This window comes from Branchiostoma lanceolatum, chromosome 1 (assembly GCF_035083965.1).
Source record: "Branchiostoma lanceolatum isolate klBraLanc5 chromosome 1, klBraLanc5.hap2, whole genome shotgun sequence".
In the NCBI taxonomy this organism is placed as follows: Eukaryota; Metazoa; Chordata; class Leptocardii; order Amphioxiformes; family Branchiostomatidae; genus Branchiostoma; species Branchiostoma lanceolatum.
Window position 1 is genome coordinate 30,447,628 of NC_089722.1, and position 16,645 is coordinate 30,464,272.

The following is a 16,645-nucleotide window of genomic DNA, read 5'->3' on the forward strand; positions in this document are numbered from 1 at the left end:
CACTATAATTTTTGACATCCAAGCATCGTTGAATTTAGATACATTCAAAAACGTGCTCAGTAAGTAGATTCATTTCGAACTGCTGGAATTCAATCGAAGTCAATGGATAATGTCCTTGCATATAAATTGTAGGCGAATGTAGCATTCTTCTGGGGTATTGCCTCAACGCACAATGATACACACCACGCTATCAATCCATATGTGACATATATGACGTCTTATTTAATAATGAACATTTTTTCAATACATTATTGTCTTGATTGGTATTGGCTTCTATGCAGTGACAATTGCCCATCTACCTCTTTAAATGTCCCTATCAAGTTATGTTTTTAACATTCTGCTAGTATTATACATCGCATCACAAAAAAGGTGAATACTTGCTACAATGTTAAAACACAAAACTTTGATTCACTTTAATTTCAAATGCTGTAAAAAGGCATTGTTTTCATATATATATGTTTCAGGGTAGAAAAGTCGGTAGAGATTCCAACCGTATCCCTAGTCTTTCGTAGTTTCATCCGGTAGAGATCCCGTTCAGAGTCAGTAAATGTAAAGATATTAGCTTCAAATCGTTTAGCGTCAAAACGTAATCTCCATGCAGATCCAACGGTTGCAAAGACCATATCCAACTGGCATAAGAAGTTTTCATTGCAACCGGGATCTGCAACACGTCGGCTTCAACAAAGGCTATTAACATCCAATTGTTACCTGATCAAACTTTTCTTGCTTAGCAGGTGTTAATGACGGTGCCTGACAACTTCTCTGGCTTACTGGAGCTTCTCTGGCTAGTTAGTACGATTTTATCTCCGTGGAGATCTGCTTGGAGATTAGTCAAAACGTTTCAACTTTGATTCATGTCACTTTAGATCTTTGGCTTGACTTGAATCTTAGGAGATCACCCTTACAAATTTATAGAATCCTGCTCAGAGTCTCGATCGGCGGAAACTCCGAACTATACTGGTAGAATCTAGCCTCCGTTGCAGACTCCTTCCGGCTGTTTTCTTTTTCAAGTTACAATTTTGTATAGTATAGATATAGTATAGCATATATCTAGTTGTTTTGTTTATCTCACTGTTTAAAAACACTTCATGTAACGATTCACTACACTGAATACGTTTCATGTGAAACTACTGTACTGCATTTAGCCCATGTGGGCATGAACGTGCAAATAAAGATCATTGTCATTTATTATTACATTTTTTCTTTGATATTGCTGGCTAGCAATAAGAAAATGATAATAACAATACTAATAAAATTGTAACTTGAAAAAAAAAACAGCTGGAAGGAGTCTGCAGCGGAGGCTAGGTAGAATCGGCGATTCTACCAACTCGCAATCTCCCCGCCCCCCTGACATGTTGGACAAAGCTTTACTTCACATTGTAAAAGACTTTCACCGATGGCGATCACTTTACTAGATGCAAGCACGAGTAGCGGGTAAAGCACGTACCCAGAACGCAATGTGCCTATGATATCCAAGCAGATCTCTACGGGGGCTGGCTGTAGATTCTGGCCGGCTGGATACGAGTTTGCCCCCGTAGAGATCTGCTTGGAGATTAATGTGCATACAGTATCTGATGCATGTTTGGTCAACGGTGCATCAGAATATCGGGCGTTGCATACAATTCCTCTTCGCATATGTGGAAACTATGTTCAGAATATTACACGTAAATACGCCAACACGCCCTTATCACCCTCCCGAACAGGCCCGCTATCGCTCGGTAACGTTACCTCCCATAGCGGCCCTGCCTTTTTAATCCTGTGAAATTCTGGCGACGTCACCACCAAAACAGCTTTCAGCCATCTAGAGCGCAAACGACGCTGAAATGCTATCAACCAATCAGGTTACGTCTTAATTACATCGCTACTTTGGGTTCAGAGCAAAAATAACGACTGTTTGTGCCAAATAAGGCTAGCATTTATTATTCATGAGCAACTGTCAATAACGTCACCAGATTTTACAGCCTTGAATAGGAGGTAACGTTACCGAGCGATAGCAGGCATGTTCGGGAGGATGGCCCTTATATGCTTATGCTCCAGTTGTGTGCTATAGCGTTCTGTGTACGTGCTACCTGGTAGCCACAATCAAGGGCCTTGCCACATTCGTCGTACGGTCGTCGTACGATCGCAAGCTATAATAAGATCATTCTTGGGATAGACGTGAATGTGTCGTACAAATCAGCCGTCCTGTTACCGAAAAGACTGTCTTAGATCTTTGTCGGCGGCTAGCTCTGGCAAATACTACTTGAACATCCTACGACATTAAAAAATCGTACGACGACCTACGACGACCGTGACCGCCCAGGAAGTAAAGCCCTTACGAGGTGGCGTGCGTCAAGCCTAGAAGCGTTAACTTCACTTATCCTCTTTACCAGTTTCTGTGAGGTGCTACGCTTATTCCTCAATGTGTAGACTTGGTAAATCGCCGTTGGCACACACGGTCGGATCGGGCCGGTGCAGCGGTGAAGAGTAGGGGGAGTTGGCGGGAGTGGCGGACGGCGTGGACATGGGCGTAGATGACAAGGACGAACTCTGTTGGGTGGGCAAACGTAAGGATTTTGAATAAATACACATGACGTTAGTATCGATGGATAGGATAACTTGGCCCCCTTTCCATAAGATGGCGATAGGACTGTACTTCAGCGACCAAAATTGGGTTTTTGTGTCCCTTGGTTTTATAATTTGAATATGATACACGATGCATCAGTATGGCGTAAAAGAAACAGAATGCACAAAACTAGATACAAAAATGTCTTTATTTGTTCATGAAATTTGTTAATTTTGGTCGGTCAGCGGTCACAGCCCAGAGTAGAAAGGGGATCTATGATACCTAGTACTATAGTTGGGAATCTGGAAGCTTAAGATTGCTAAAATGCGTCATTAGCAAGCAGCGGCTGATGCATGGAAACCTGCATGCCATGCTATAAATTATCATCTTGGTTGTTCTGAATGAAACCAGATAAAGCAACGTTTATTGCAAAAAAACGCTATTAACCATGGCTCTTTGTCGTAATGATACCGTTTTATCTAAACATATCCCAAGAGAAACAAAGGCAAGCCATTCAGGGTGTGCCATAGGGAATGAATCATTGAATGCAGTAGACTGTGGAGTAAGGAGATTCGCAATTCTAAGTACGCATGTGCAAGGTCAAAGGTGAAGGCTCCTGAGACATAAACAAAACACGTCCGACATTATTATGCAAATTAACGGACAGATTCTGGGCAGGTATAACACATGATCGACACAAGAACTGTTCACCTGTGACCTTGCGCACGTGTTCTTAGAATCGTGAACTTCTTTATTAGATGCAAAGACCTGGAAAGAGCGCATAACCATGACCATGCCTCAAGATGCTAGAGAAGACGAAGTGCTGCGACCGCAAGCCTGCTGTAGGAAAAAAAGCCAGGTTGATTAACGTGTTCGACCATACCTCACGTACCGGTGAGAGACCTCTGGTGGGCGGGACCACCGTGCTGGGCCGCAGTCTCTTCACCCGCACCCAGTTCTTACGTGCGGCCGAGCGCACACGGTCAGTCACCTCCTGGGTCCTCAAGGTTACCCCAAAGATGTCCTCATGGTATCGGTTGCAGTCCTGCGAAGGAAAAGGGGAAAATTGGCACATCTCTGATGTTATGCTGATATTGATCTAATGACATCTGTTGATACACTGTTCAAATTTGCAACCACCAAATACGGTTAGATGATATCCATAAGATGGTGAGCATGCCAGGTCGTAAGATTGGAGGTCAGAAGTCAAGCCACTCTCCTGCACAGCGTTTTGAAAGATTCGAAGGCTGTTCATGTTTTTATGTACGCATGCGCAACGAAGTGCATTGTGTCATCATGTCAAAGGTGACGCCTCTGAGACATAACGCTCGCTCTCATTTTGTACACATTTTGTAACTTCCGTTACCGTTTGAAGTAAGACGTTTCTGACAATAGGGTATGCCACATACATGTATAAGGTGCCAAACTGTCGTTTTTAAAAGCCAGAAAAGTTTTAAGTCGTCATAAAAACGACAGTTTGGCAAAGCCGCAAAGGACGCTGAGAAGCTATCAGCCAATCAGCTTACGTCTTACGTCGCTACTTAATTATTCATGAGCAAATAACGACTGTTTGTGCCAAATAAGGCTAGCTCATTAATTATATATGAGCAGCTGTCAGTGACGCCCCCAGAAGCCAAAAGCTCCGATCAAAAGATCAGGGCTTAGACCAGGAGGGTTTGCCGAACAATTCCCGAGCGGGTTTCAGCGCTGATAAAGGAGGGTGTACTGCGTAAACAATGCGCGTCTTGTGGTTTAAAGAGACAGCTTGTCTCTAACCTTCAGCTTGTCGACGAAGTCCTTGGCCTTGTTGGGGGTCATGCCCTGCTGTTTTTCCATGGCCTTCTCCAGCGTGTTGCAGACGTCTGCTGCCATGGAAACGTCCCCGCAGACGTAGAAATGGCCGTTATGCTTCATCAGGAGGTCGCACACCTTCTCGGGAATCAGGTCCAAGATGACGTTCTGGACATACGACTGAGGAATAAACAATGCGTTAGGGGCAGGGTTAAGCCCCTGTCACACATCAAGGACCTTCACATGGCTTTGCTCCCGACCACTCCCGGTCCCCAACAAAGGTCGGTGCTGGGTTGAGAGCAGCCTGGAATTCATCCTATTCTAATTCCAGTGCTTTCCTCTGGTCGTATCTAGGCAGAATATGACTTTCCCCACTTTGATTTTTCAAAATGTATACTAGTAGTAGGCTGGCACAGACGTCTTTTAAAGACCAGTATTCAACCTCGCCGACCAGCTCTCAACAACAGATGACCTTGCTCACGAGATCTTTGCTTTAAAGCTTCGTGGGTTTTTTTTTTTGCAAATGAAGAGGGGCGACATTGGGCCGAAAGGGACAATTGGAAATGTACCTTTGGTACGCCCGGCTCCCTGGACAGAGCCGTGTAGACCTCAGTCAAGGCGCCCTCCTCCTTTGCCTGTGCTGTCTCGTGCTTGTAGATGTCGTCCATTTTCGACTGCCGACAGCCGAATACTAACGTCATCTGGCCGTACTTTGGCCGATGATGTGGGTCACCTGACAGACACATGGACATGGTCAGACTTGCGTGGGTGACGGGAATTAGAGTTCAGAGGTGATGGAACTAGTCGTTTATCAGGCATGGCAGACAGTCCAGGTCACAGGGTCATTGGAAGAGACTACTAATTCACGGGTGGGGGAATTATGTTTTTTTGGTCTGTTTTCGCAATTATTTATTTTGCATTTGCTAATCACAGTCACCATAGAGTGACAGGAACTGATCAACGGACACATGTACATGACATGTAATGTTGATCAGAAGCCTACTTGAATAATTAATGAACTAGACTTGCGAGAAGATCGAATCGAACCCTTGTTGGAAACATCTCTGATGCTTACCAGAAGTGACCTCCATCTGCCTGTGCTGCCAGAAGCTGCGGAACGGCGCGATGCCAGTCCCCGGACCTACCATCATCAGCGGAACCGTGGGGTCCTCGGGTAGATGGAAGTTTTGTGCCCTGAGAACGGTCAATTGTTTCAATGAGCAACCATGTACATCAACTTAATACAGGGATAAAAAAAAGAATGAGGCACTAGGCACTAACACGAGTCTCTGTTAGCCGAGGTTGGATGAAATACTCTGGCTGGCAGAGGACAAAAGCAAATTAGGTTGATCCAATTTTGGAGAATAATGAATGACCTTGCACCCTATAAATAAATAAAAAGTATGAGAGAAATGAAGGAAATAGATATCGAAAAATACAAAGGAATCTTATAGGCATTATCATTGACATTGCAGTCCCTTCATTGAGAAACTTTTCCAGGCTTTTGTTGATTTTATATACGTTTCGAGCTACCCTGGCTTATGTAATGTGAGTGGCACATAAAGTTCAGGATGAGCAATGTAAATTTACAACAAGTGACCCATAAAACTTACCCCCGCACGAAACAAGGTACGATATCATCCTTCTCGATTCGGTTCAACCAAGATGAGCAGACTCCGTTGTGGGTAGGACCCACGCCACCTAGAAAAAATATCATATATCATCAAAGGTTTGTCGATATCTACAAGGCAGTTGGGTGTCAGCGACTTATTCCTATAGCACACATGTGTGGGAAAATGGCGATCTCTTTTCCTCTATTCCAACCTTTCTAGACCTCTGCAAATTGTTTTTTGGCGCGCGTTTACACAAAGGATGACCTGAGGTGTGCGGGTGTGGCATAGAGAAATGCCTTTCTGCGTGGTAGCTTAACCGTATAACTGTAACAAGCACTTAACGTTAATGCCTCAATTTAGATGCTCATGGTCGTGAATCCACAGATCATTAACGGATTCATGAAGATATAACTTGTATTGAGGTGGTAGTGTAATGCATGGATACTGTAGGTCCTGAAACTGCATTTTGCTGAAGGATACGTGGTTGAATTCAGGTCCCTTATTGATACAACATTATACATTCGAGACAGATGGCTTGAAACCATGTTCTCGAAAGGTTAAAGTACTTAGACTCCTCCGTGCTCTCTAAATTTGCATCCTACATCTTCTCCAGCGAGGCTTACATACTAACACCTTTTAACTTAAACTAGTAGATGCGCAATATGGTGCGCCGTTAATGATTTTAACTTAAATGTAAAGTAAATTGAATGTAATTTCGTGTCTCACTGTGATATTTCAATGAATACATCTTGAATCATGAATTGAATCTACTAGTGTTCCTGCCAGCTAGCAAAGAGCATTTCTTCCTCCAGTTCTTCCAGTCTAATTCTAGGAAGACTCATTCCTCCTCCATTTGTCTGCCAATTCTATGTTTTGTGTGGATCTTAAGGCTACAGGAAACAGAGTGTATAGTTTTGTCCCTGCCACCTTTTTCACTTCAACTATAACGACACATCAATCGTTTTTCCCTTGATGAAATCCTTATTCATGTATCTCCATTTCGTTCCATTTCGTTCCATTTCGTTCCATTTCGCACTTTCTGGGGACCCTCTCTACACGTACCCTGAGTGGCAAACCTGACCACTGCGACCGTAGCGTGGATCTCTCCCGGGTACATCCTCTGTGATGAGCTGATGGAGTAGTACCGCTGCTGCAGGAAGGGTAGCTGACTCAGCAGGAGGGTAGGAGCCACCTTCAGGGACGGGTAGTCCTCAAGGACCTCTACGAGGTTCGGGGTACGCTCAAACTTCCAGTCTTCATACCTCGCGTCACCCTAAACGAATGGGGAGAAATGCGTTCTAATCTAAACGATTGCTAATCTTTTTTCGTGCAGAAACAGAGTGCAACAAAAACTGGTCGCAGAAATTTTGTGCAAAGGTTTGACAAAAAATGCCCCTTACCATAATCTTTCTGGAAGCTAAATATCGACTTGCACGTGGGCCTTTACTGTATCATAGACCTTACTATGGATCGCAATATATTTTGTTTCGCTTTTTAAAAATATTTTTTTAGACCGATTGCATATCAATTTTGATGCATCGACGCGTTCTATTAATTATCAGTCTATGCGTTACACCCCTCTGTAACTGCTCTGTCTGTGACAGACTATTTAGCGACGACTTGTAACGTTATACATGTAACTGTCAATTTAAAATTGATAAATCACGAGCCAACTTACCTTTCCCAAAACCTCCAATTCTTTCTTCTCCTCCTCATCTGTAGCTTGTGTAGCCAGATGCTGCAGTAACTGAGGCGATGGAGGCGTCGTGATGTCAAAGTACCGAGACAAGGCCGTCCGGAGGGAGCAGGGGGGCAGTCTCTCGCTCGTCATCCATGTTCGTATGGCTCCTGGTGGGCCGAAGGGCGAGGAGCAAACACAGTAAAGATACCTCTCATCTTCCTTTTATATGTTAGACATTAAAGGAAAGCTACACAAAAATTGAAAATCCTACTTTGCTATGCTTAACATATTCCAAAATCAAGATCTTTTTTCAAGTTGTGTTACATAAGTCCGTCAAAGGATTTTTCACCTTTTGCAACTTATGCCGTGCTGACGCCTTCTCACCTGATACTTTTGGCACACTGAACACTGACGTCATATAATTAATCATCAGGTGAAAAATTTAGAACACTGACGTCATATAATTCAATTATCAGGTGAGAGGGTGATAATCTCACCTGATGATTGAATTATATGACGTCAGTGTTCAGTGGACCATAATTATCAGGTGAGAAGATGTCAGCGCAGCACGCCATAAGTTGCAAACGGTGGAAGATCCCAAAACTATGACGGACTAATGTAAAACAACTTGAAGTAAGAATTTGACTATGGAATACATTAAGCATAGCATAGTAGGATTTTCAATTTTTTGTGTAGCTTTCCTTTAATCTGAAGAAATGTAATGCGAATAGACCTGTAGTTGATATGTACAGTACGCCGAAGTTGGTGAGTTATGCTAGGGTCACATTTCCAAACCGGGGCTCGTTTGTGGAAACGAAAATTAAAAGTGTATACAGTATCAAAAAATTCACAACAATATTTGCTCATCACTAATCTTTAAAAACAGGTTTTGTGTGTTTTCGTATCTTTTGTATCATATCTTTCTTTCCGCCAACTCTCAGCATTACGCTGAAGGGCGATTTTACTGGCTGTACAGATACATATTCCGTATGGGCGGTGTCCAACTACAAAGTAACCTTTCCTCCATGAAATACGAAATAATGACAAGAATGCATTAAGAAATCCAAAGTAGATATTTTGAGGGTACATCGTTAGAGCGGAAGTGTCCTTACCTAGCGGCGTCTGCTTCTCTTGGAGAACCTCCATGTTGACGATACTGTCCGGGTCGGGAGCGTTGTCCAGTCGGTCCAGCACGGCCTGCACAAGGTGGTCCTCGTTGGCCGGGAAGACGGCAAGATGGTCCCCGGGCACATAGTTCAGATCGTCCGAGCCCTGGGAGTCTAGCCTCACCAGGATGGTCTCCCGGCTACAACGCGAAGAGAAATACGTGGTTTTCAAAGGCATCCAGAGCATTTTATAAGGCTTGAAACTAGTCATCCCTACACATAGTAAGTTCCAATAACACTATACCATTGCACATCGACATTAAAGGAGCAAAGATACGATGTTGTTGTGTGGTGAAAACTGATAGAAAATCCAAGCCCTGATAGACTGATCCTGACTGTCACAATTAGCGTTTCGAGCAATGAGAGAGTATGAGACAGTATGTCCGTCAAATAGTTGCATTTTTATGTTTAAATTACGCATTTCTACGTTTTGACGGAGGTGGGCGTGGCTACGGTATCGGTCTATTTACACTAGGCGCGTGAAACTAAAAGATCATCATGTAGCTTATTTTTGTGCCGCTTTTGATAAGAAACCCGCACGCAAATGTGTTAAACAGTGGCATTAAATGTCAATTTCATAAAGATTACAGCAACTATAATATTTCTAGTTTTTAAGCATCATAAGATGCTCTGGGTGCCTTCAAGAGTTTCGTCATGAGTAGTAAAAGAGTCATCAGCAAGGTCATCTGTGGTTAGGAGTTTGTCGGCGGGGTTGCCTACAATTATCTAAAAATTGCATACGCAGGCCGACTATAGATTCCAAAGTCAGAAAGATATTCTGCTTGGGTCGCATGTGGTCAGAGGACGGTACTGGAGCTGGAACAGGATGGATTTCAGGCCACACCTAACCTAGCTCCATCCTTGGTTGGGGAGTGGCCGAGAGCAAAGTCATGGGAGGGTCCTGAATGTGTGACAGGGGCTTTACGAAACAGATATCAGGACACCAGCAATAAGAAATAAATCTCTTGATGCAGGAAAAATGGAAAAAAAAATTAAACGTACCCAGAGTCGGGTGCTTGCAGGTTTTCTCTGGAGATGAGTCTGCAGGGTACCACGTTTCTATGGTGCACCTTCGATAGTCCTGAAACACACAGAAATTACAGGTTTGCGTAGCAAAAGCTTTGTTGAATCCGTCAAGGAGCTATCTACACGAATCCGTTGGCATGTGTGGTGGCCGCCATCTTGAATTGCGACGTCACAGGGTCACCATACCATTTCATTGGGAGGGGTGTTATGGGGGATTGCTAGCGCTCTTTCTATTCTTAAAAAATCGGCACACAGCTATCACACATTCAACTCAAATAAAAAGAAAAATTCAATACCAATTCATATCTATAAAATGACCCCATAATCGCTAAACTAACATAGCAAACCTAAAGTATATGTAGCACAAATACTTACCTCTAGTTACTTACCTCACATGTATCCTTTAAGAAAATTGTTACATTTTCAAAAAAGAAAATAAGCATAAGAGGTAACGATGCCAAAAAAGTTTGACCGACATCTCTTTGAAATGACGCCCAGAAGCACCCGTTGTATACTTGCCTTCCCAGATTTCAAACTCCTTAACGCCCTCTGCCGGAATGAGTCGGAACTTGTCCGGTGACCAGGTTGCGTCCGAGTTCAGCAGGGTGGAGCTAGCCTCGCTCATGTTTAGGTCGTCACCGACACAGAAAGTATCACAGGCCGCCTGTGGTTTGCAATAAGACAGATATAGAGATTGATAAACATTCCCGCATGTCAACCTTTCGCCGGATGTCCCGTAGCTCAACTGGTAGCAGCCTCACAGTTGAGCCCTTGGTTCCAATTACATGTAGTTGGCAATCTGAGAGACTCCGGTTCAGCTCCTGGGTAGGGCATCTTAGTTGAGGTTGTCTTTAGGAAGGGACGTAAAATAGGGTCCCCGTGATCGAGGAGGTGCATCGAGCACGTTAAAAGGCATCATAACAGCCCATTTATTTGCAAGTCTTTGCAGCTGGATTGCCACAGTGACATCATATGACCTAAGATTGGACTCCTACATGCAGGTCTAAATAATGACATGTACATAAAACAGGCCATTAACCTCGTAACATTACTGTTTCCCACATGTACCTTGAACACGCCTTTAGCCCACTTTCGGAATGACTCCTCCTGTCCGCACAGCTCGTCCCCCTCCCCCATCTTGTAGATCCGTTCTCCTCCCAGCTCACCGAACAGGGTGTCAACCGCATGCGCAAACGCGCAGAATCCTGGGTAGGCCCGAGAACCAAGCCCAAAGGCCGAAAACCTAGAAAGAAATTGGACAAAAATAAAGTTTCAGAAAGCAAGATTGAATTGTAGTTTGCTCATTCTTTGACAAGGACTCGAGTTGGCCAGTTAGCATCTACGGCCGGTGTTCGCACGATTAGCTCACAGGGTCCAGTTGCAACCAGGTCCCGCGTTGATTTTAAGTCCGAGTTAAGATGATTCGAGGTCCCGACCGGGCCCAAAAAAGCCCAGCAGCCATAAGGTGCCCCACGGGAACTAGCCCAAAGTTGAAAAAAAAAAACAGTCCATGAACTACCCGGCGGGGCCCCCATTTTGGCGACGCCTCAAGGGCGAGCCTAATAGTATACTTTACGCCTGATTTGTAAGAATTCCCAGAATTGTTTCAATTGGGACCTAAGCATAACAGATGAGCGCACCTGACATTACTGAGGGGCCCGCCGTCCAGGTCCATGCTGTCCATGTCCCGCTCCTTCATCTGGTGCGAGAACTTCCGGCGCCGCTCGGTGGCGCTGCTGGAAATGCTGCTCAGCCGCTTCGTGTGCCCACTGAAGAAAACGTCACGCGTACACATAAAATGGCTGCGTCATCTAGCTTATAAGTTTCTATACGTTTCATAAGTTTTAGACCTTAGACCTTTTTTTCAAATCTTGATTCAGCAAATTAAGGGAACACAAATAAGACAGCAAGATAAAATAAAGCTAACATAAGAGTACTAGTTTACAAATTTAGCAGTGTGACTCATGTTTTAACTCCTCTTGAATTGTGTGAAACCAAATTCATATGTTTAAGGAAAACAACATCACACAAATGCCAAATGTTTGGACGAAAAAGGAATTCAAAAACAACAGAACAAATGGGTACATAATCAAATCAAGAAAAAAGGAAAGGTGAACATTGAAGTACCAACCCGTCGCTGCTTGATTCAGAAACCCGCCGTATACTTTGTCGAATAAATATAAACAAAAAAACAAAAATTAAATGAACAGAAAGTCATCTGACAAGGCACGTATATTAGCAACTTTTTGTTTGTGAGGAATTTCGAAGAGAACACGATGAAAACAAGAAAACAAACAAAAAAGAAAACTATGAAATTTTTTGAAGATGCCCGTTTTTCTTATTCTTATTTTGAAAAAAAGGGCATAAATATTTGCGATAATTTACGAAGCAGCACGGATAGAATGCATTATCGACAATATTTTCAACAAAACACTAGAAAACAAAACAACAAACAAACAAACAACAACAAACGTTTATCAAACACACTCGGTGTCGCATTGCTTTTGCCCAATATCAGGAATCCTATTGTATCTGGAACCTTTGATGCTTTTGAACTGCTTTCGAACTACAAGTAAACTTACGGGGGTCTGTTGTCGTTGTTGTCCATTGGTGGATGTCGCATCTCCAGAAGGGCTTGGCCAAACGACTGTAAATGTAAAATGGGCATTAGATATTCACTGGAGGCTACAGCAAATGGGTGGTGGTGTTTTTGTTTGTGTGTGTGTGTGTGTGTTTGTGTGTGTGTGTGTGTGTGTGTGTGTGTGCGAGTGCGCGCGTGTGTGTATGTGTGTGCGTGTGTCTGTGTGTGTGCGTGTGCATGTGTGTGTGAGTGCGCGCGTGTGTATGTGTGCGTGTGTGCGTATGTATGTATGTGTGTGTGTGTGTGCGTGTGTGTGTGCAGTGCTTCAATATACAGACATTAGACACCGAGTGTTCGACTTAATTAAGATGCGTACATGATTATATGCCATTGGTCTATATTGTTGTGGTTCGAATTCATAGCACACCAAGTGCATGGGCGCATCGTTTGCATAGTTAATGAAAAACAATCATTATTATTGTTGGTGGACATATGGGGTCAAGGAAGTCAAGTTCGTTCATCCATCCATCCATCCATCCATCCATCCATCCATCCATCCATCCATCCATCCATCCATTCATTCATTCATTCATTCATTCATTCATTCTTTCATTCTTTCTTTCATTCATCAATATACGTGCCTCCCCGTTGTCCGGTGGATCGCCATTGCCGAATGTGCTGGTCACCACGATGACCAGTGTCTCATGTTCCAGGTGCATGATGTCATAATCATCCATACACATCACCTGTGGCACGACATTCAATGAGGTCAAATAAGGTAAAGTTAGTCCCATAGCCTTTTTCGTGTGGCGCAATCGGTAGGGTGTTTCGCCCACAACCGAGAGGTCCAGGGTTCGAAACCACCGATATGCCCCGATGTTGTGCATGCAGTTGGGAAAGGCACTTAACAATACTTTCCTCACTTCACTTAGGTGTAAATGTGTACCTAGCTTCGGTTAGGGACGTCCCTCGGATAAGACGTTAAATGGAGGTGCCGTGTTTGAGGAGAGCCACACCTCTTGCACGTTAAAGAATCCACCGCACTTATCGAAAAGAGTAGGGGTCCTTTTCCGGTGTGAGTGGATCATATGATTTCTCCGGATATGCAGCTTGTACTCTTCAGTATAAACCTGGTGTGTTACGCCATGAGGCGGTTTGCCGGGTATGCAATACAAACAAAACAAAAACAAAACACAACGTCTAGCTATCAATGCCAGTTATCGAACCCACAACTTCTCGATCTCGTGTCCTCTACCCTAGCCACTCGACCGTCCGACGCCACAATGACAATGAGATATAGCTTCTTACAAGGCAATCCATTACAATGCGGTCACATTCATCTTAGGTCGTCTACAATTCTTATGTTGTAAGATTTTCTAGCAGGTTGTTGCAGACAAACAACGGCCGACAAGGATCTAAAACAGACTTTTCGATAACGGCTTCTTCCCTATTCGGGATAAAATTTAAGCCAAAATTACGATCTAAATCTAAAAAAAATTGAATACAAGAAACATTCGAAGTAGAATAATGGTTACTAAATTCTTACCTTGGCATCAAACGCGTGCTTGAAGATTTCACAGACCGTTTTGGCGTACCGCTCCGACTTGCCGGTCTCTGTAGCGTACAGAATGGTTGCCTTCACCCGCTTGGCCAGCGCTTTTCCCATCAGCTTTGCAGAGAACTTCACGGCTCTGGTGGTAAAAAAGTGTAGTTATTTAGTGGGTGCAAACCGGTACCTATGCCTCTGATGGATTTAGGCATAGTGTAATCTTATTGTATTAGGCATAATTAGTCTCAGTGCTGGATGAAACTACAGGAACATTGTACTTTAGGCAACTCAATTCTTGAATGCAGTAACCATAGCATAAGCATAAGTCACAAAATTAGAGTAGGTTTGGCTCATACAATAAGGAGTCTCCCAATTCTAAGTACACATGCGAAAGGTCAAAGGTGAAAGCCCCTGGCTTGTAATTAGTTCTTGCCTGGACATGGCTTTGTAATTATATACATGTCCAGATATGGAATGTACAGACATGTTTTGTTTGTACCTCAGGGCCTTTACAGTAAACAGGCTTATTCGTCCTTTGGCCACTGTCATTATCAAGAATGTGCCATGTTTGACTTGTTTCTTCTCCAATAGCATACAAAAGGCCTTTGGTATCGATAAGAAATCATTGAGGCTTGTGTCAGACTGGACGTCATTGCTTGGTTGCTGATTTGACGCACCCCCCTGTAAAGCAATCTCGTGCAATACGTACTCATAGCTTTTGGCTTTTGGAAGTGCGATGTTGTATTCTGGTGCTTAATTCAGTACTTCCTTGACGCACAGATTAATATAATTGTCAGTAAATATAAGAAAACTAGTTATCAATGTTTTGTTTGCTCTCAATCTAGCCCTGAAATGAACCGGAGAGCGATTTGGAATCCCCCCCAGGTCTACTTACGCTTTGGGATCTCCCTTGTCCCTCCAAAATCTCCAAAAGCGGATGCATGTCAGGTTGTTTCATTAATGCAACGATTAGCGTGTTTTAATGAGTCGTGCGGTGGGGAAATTGGACGTGTTTCAGTTTTCAGTGGAATTAGTAGGCATTAGAGGGACGCAAGACTCGGTGGATTTGAATCGGATAAAGGGGGACAAAAGCAGAAGGGAACAAGAAATCGTTGTAAATACGCTATATCTAGAGGTAATTTTGCACACCTTATCTTAGACTCAAAACTGTAGTTCGTGCGTACTAGTTAAAAAAATATTTTTCCATCGTCTCGATTACTATTAACATATTGAAGGATAGAAATATGTTTGATTAGATGACCAAAGATTTGACAGGTGGCTCAACGAATTTCATGCATAAAGAGCGAATTCTTAAAAGGTTTCTATACGTATTTTGTTGCCTTTAATCTAGATCATACTTTTACATCGTGCGTCATATTCCAATGAATAACAATTAGTGGCAACTAAGGAACAAAACAACATATACTTCGTTTCATATGTAACATTATGAAATGGAATACCAGTAGATAGCGAAATATAAGGAACGTTGTAACATTAACAATAGACCGGAACAGGAAGCATTTTAAATACAGAAGTATTTTGTTTTAGTTCGTTCCATTTCGTTCCATGTCGTTCCATTTCGTACTTTCTGGGGACCCCAAAATCAAGGGTCTTTTTGGTCAGTCAACGGTTATTCATCCATTACCGTCTTGTGGACAGGGGGCCAAAGACGCATCAGGTAATAATATGGAACAATGTATGCAGGAAAGCATTATTCAAATTCAAGCGTCCTAATATGGTACCCTAGAGATAAACAACTATGTTGGAAGACTCACTTGGCCACTTCCTTGAAGCCGAACTTTCTTTTCGCCTTCCCAGGCATGATCCTCTTGGTGTCCTCCTTCTTCTTCCACACGTGGGTCTTCCACGCATCCTCCTAAGATGGCGGCACGTAATACGGTAAACTTTCAAAATGATTACTAAAAGATTGCGATAACTTCAAGCCATATTTTCTTGCTATAATTGCATTATCCATAACGTTAGATGATTGTAATTCTTTCTAAATAACATGAGGAAAGCAATTCAAGGACTGTAAACAGATGTTGTACGGTCACTGTCGTTTGTATCGTAGACGCAGCATGAATACGATACGACAGCCCAAGATGGCGTACTATTACCATGTTTCGTAGTGCATCGAATCTAAACTCCCAAATGCCGTAAGGTCTCAATCCTGTGTTACTCCGCGTGTATGTGTGTTCTAAAAGAATCCGGCCTGAAAAAATAACTGGGCATGAGAGGCGCGTGTATAGGTGGATCACAAATTGCCTTTTATCGGCCCCACCTGATATAACAAGAATTTGAGACGAAAGCTTGTTTATTACTGGCAGGATTAGGTAGGAAAGTTTCGTCATCCGAGCGATAGGTCGGACGTGTACGCATTTTGCTATGAGTGATACGGTCAGGCGCTAGCTTGCGGTACAACAGCGGCCCCGTGCGGATAGTGGGTACCTGCAGTTTAAAATGCGATAGATATCGTTGTCACGGTTATATTTGGGTGAATTTTTTTTTGCTGCATGATGAACACGTGTGCTTCCAACAAAAAGTAAAACATCTCCAGAATTTTTTCGTTTTCTAGATTTTTAGTCATTAAGTTGCGTATTTCAACGTTGATTCCAATGGAACGGCCTAACACAGGAATGAGACCTTATGATGCGTTCATGTCGTCGTGGACCGTCGTGGTGTCGAATAAATTT

At 43.1% G+C, this 16,645-nt stretch overlaps 1 protein-coding gene across 5 annotated transcripts in view; it reads right to left on the reverse strand.

Moving 5' to 3' along the window:
* Window positions 1-202: 202 nt before the first annotated feature.
* Window positions 203-16,645, reverse strand: part of LOC136448207 (nitric oxide synthase 1-like) — a 93,674-nt gene continuing 77,231 nt past the window's right edge. For 3 of the 5 annotated variants that reach the window (XM_066447465.1, XM_066447455.1, XM_066447474.1), the window contains exons 11-28: window positions 15,728-15,828; window positions 13,950-14,094; window positions 13,045-13,149; window positions 12,405-12,469; window positions 11,954-11,986; window positions 11,463-11,591; window positions 10,891-11,065; window positions 10,342-10,486; window positions 9,799-9,877; window positions 8,743-8,936; window positions 7,628-7,797; window positions 7,012-7,222; window positions 5,950-6,037; window positions 5,412-5,530; window positions 4,906-5,069; window positions 4,322-4,516; window positions 3,429-3,590; window positions 203-2,529 (exon numbers count right to left, since the gene is read on the reverse strand). In XM_066447465.1, the coding sequence (XP_066303562.1) occupies window positions 2,392-2,529; window positions 3,429-3,590; window positions 4,322-4,516; window positions 4,906-5,069; window positions 5,412-5,530; window positions 5,950-6,037; window positions 7,012-7,222; window positions 7,628-7,797; window positions 8,743-8,936; window positions 9,799-9,877; window positions 10,342-10,486; window positions 10,891-11,065; window positions 11,463-11,591; window positions 11,954-11,986; window positions 12,405-12,469; window positions 13,045-13,149; window positions 13,950-14,094; window positions 15,728-15,828 (2,418 nt within the window). In that variant the 3' untranslated portion in view covers window positions 203-2,391. The remainder of the gene's footprint in view (window positions 2,530-3,428; window positions 3,591-4,321; window positions 4,517-4,905; window positions 5,070-5,411; window positions 5,531-5,949; window positions 6,038-7,011; window positions 7,223-7,627; window positions 7,798-8,742; window positions 8,937-9,798; window positions 9,878-10,341; window positions 10,487-10,890; window positions 11,066-11,462; window positions 11,592-11,953; window positions 11,987-12,404; window positions 12,470-13,044; window positions 13,150-13,949; window positions 14,095-15,727; window positions 15,829-16,645) is intronic. The other 2 variants (XM_066447483.1, XM_066447492.1) reach the window with 2 other exon arrangements.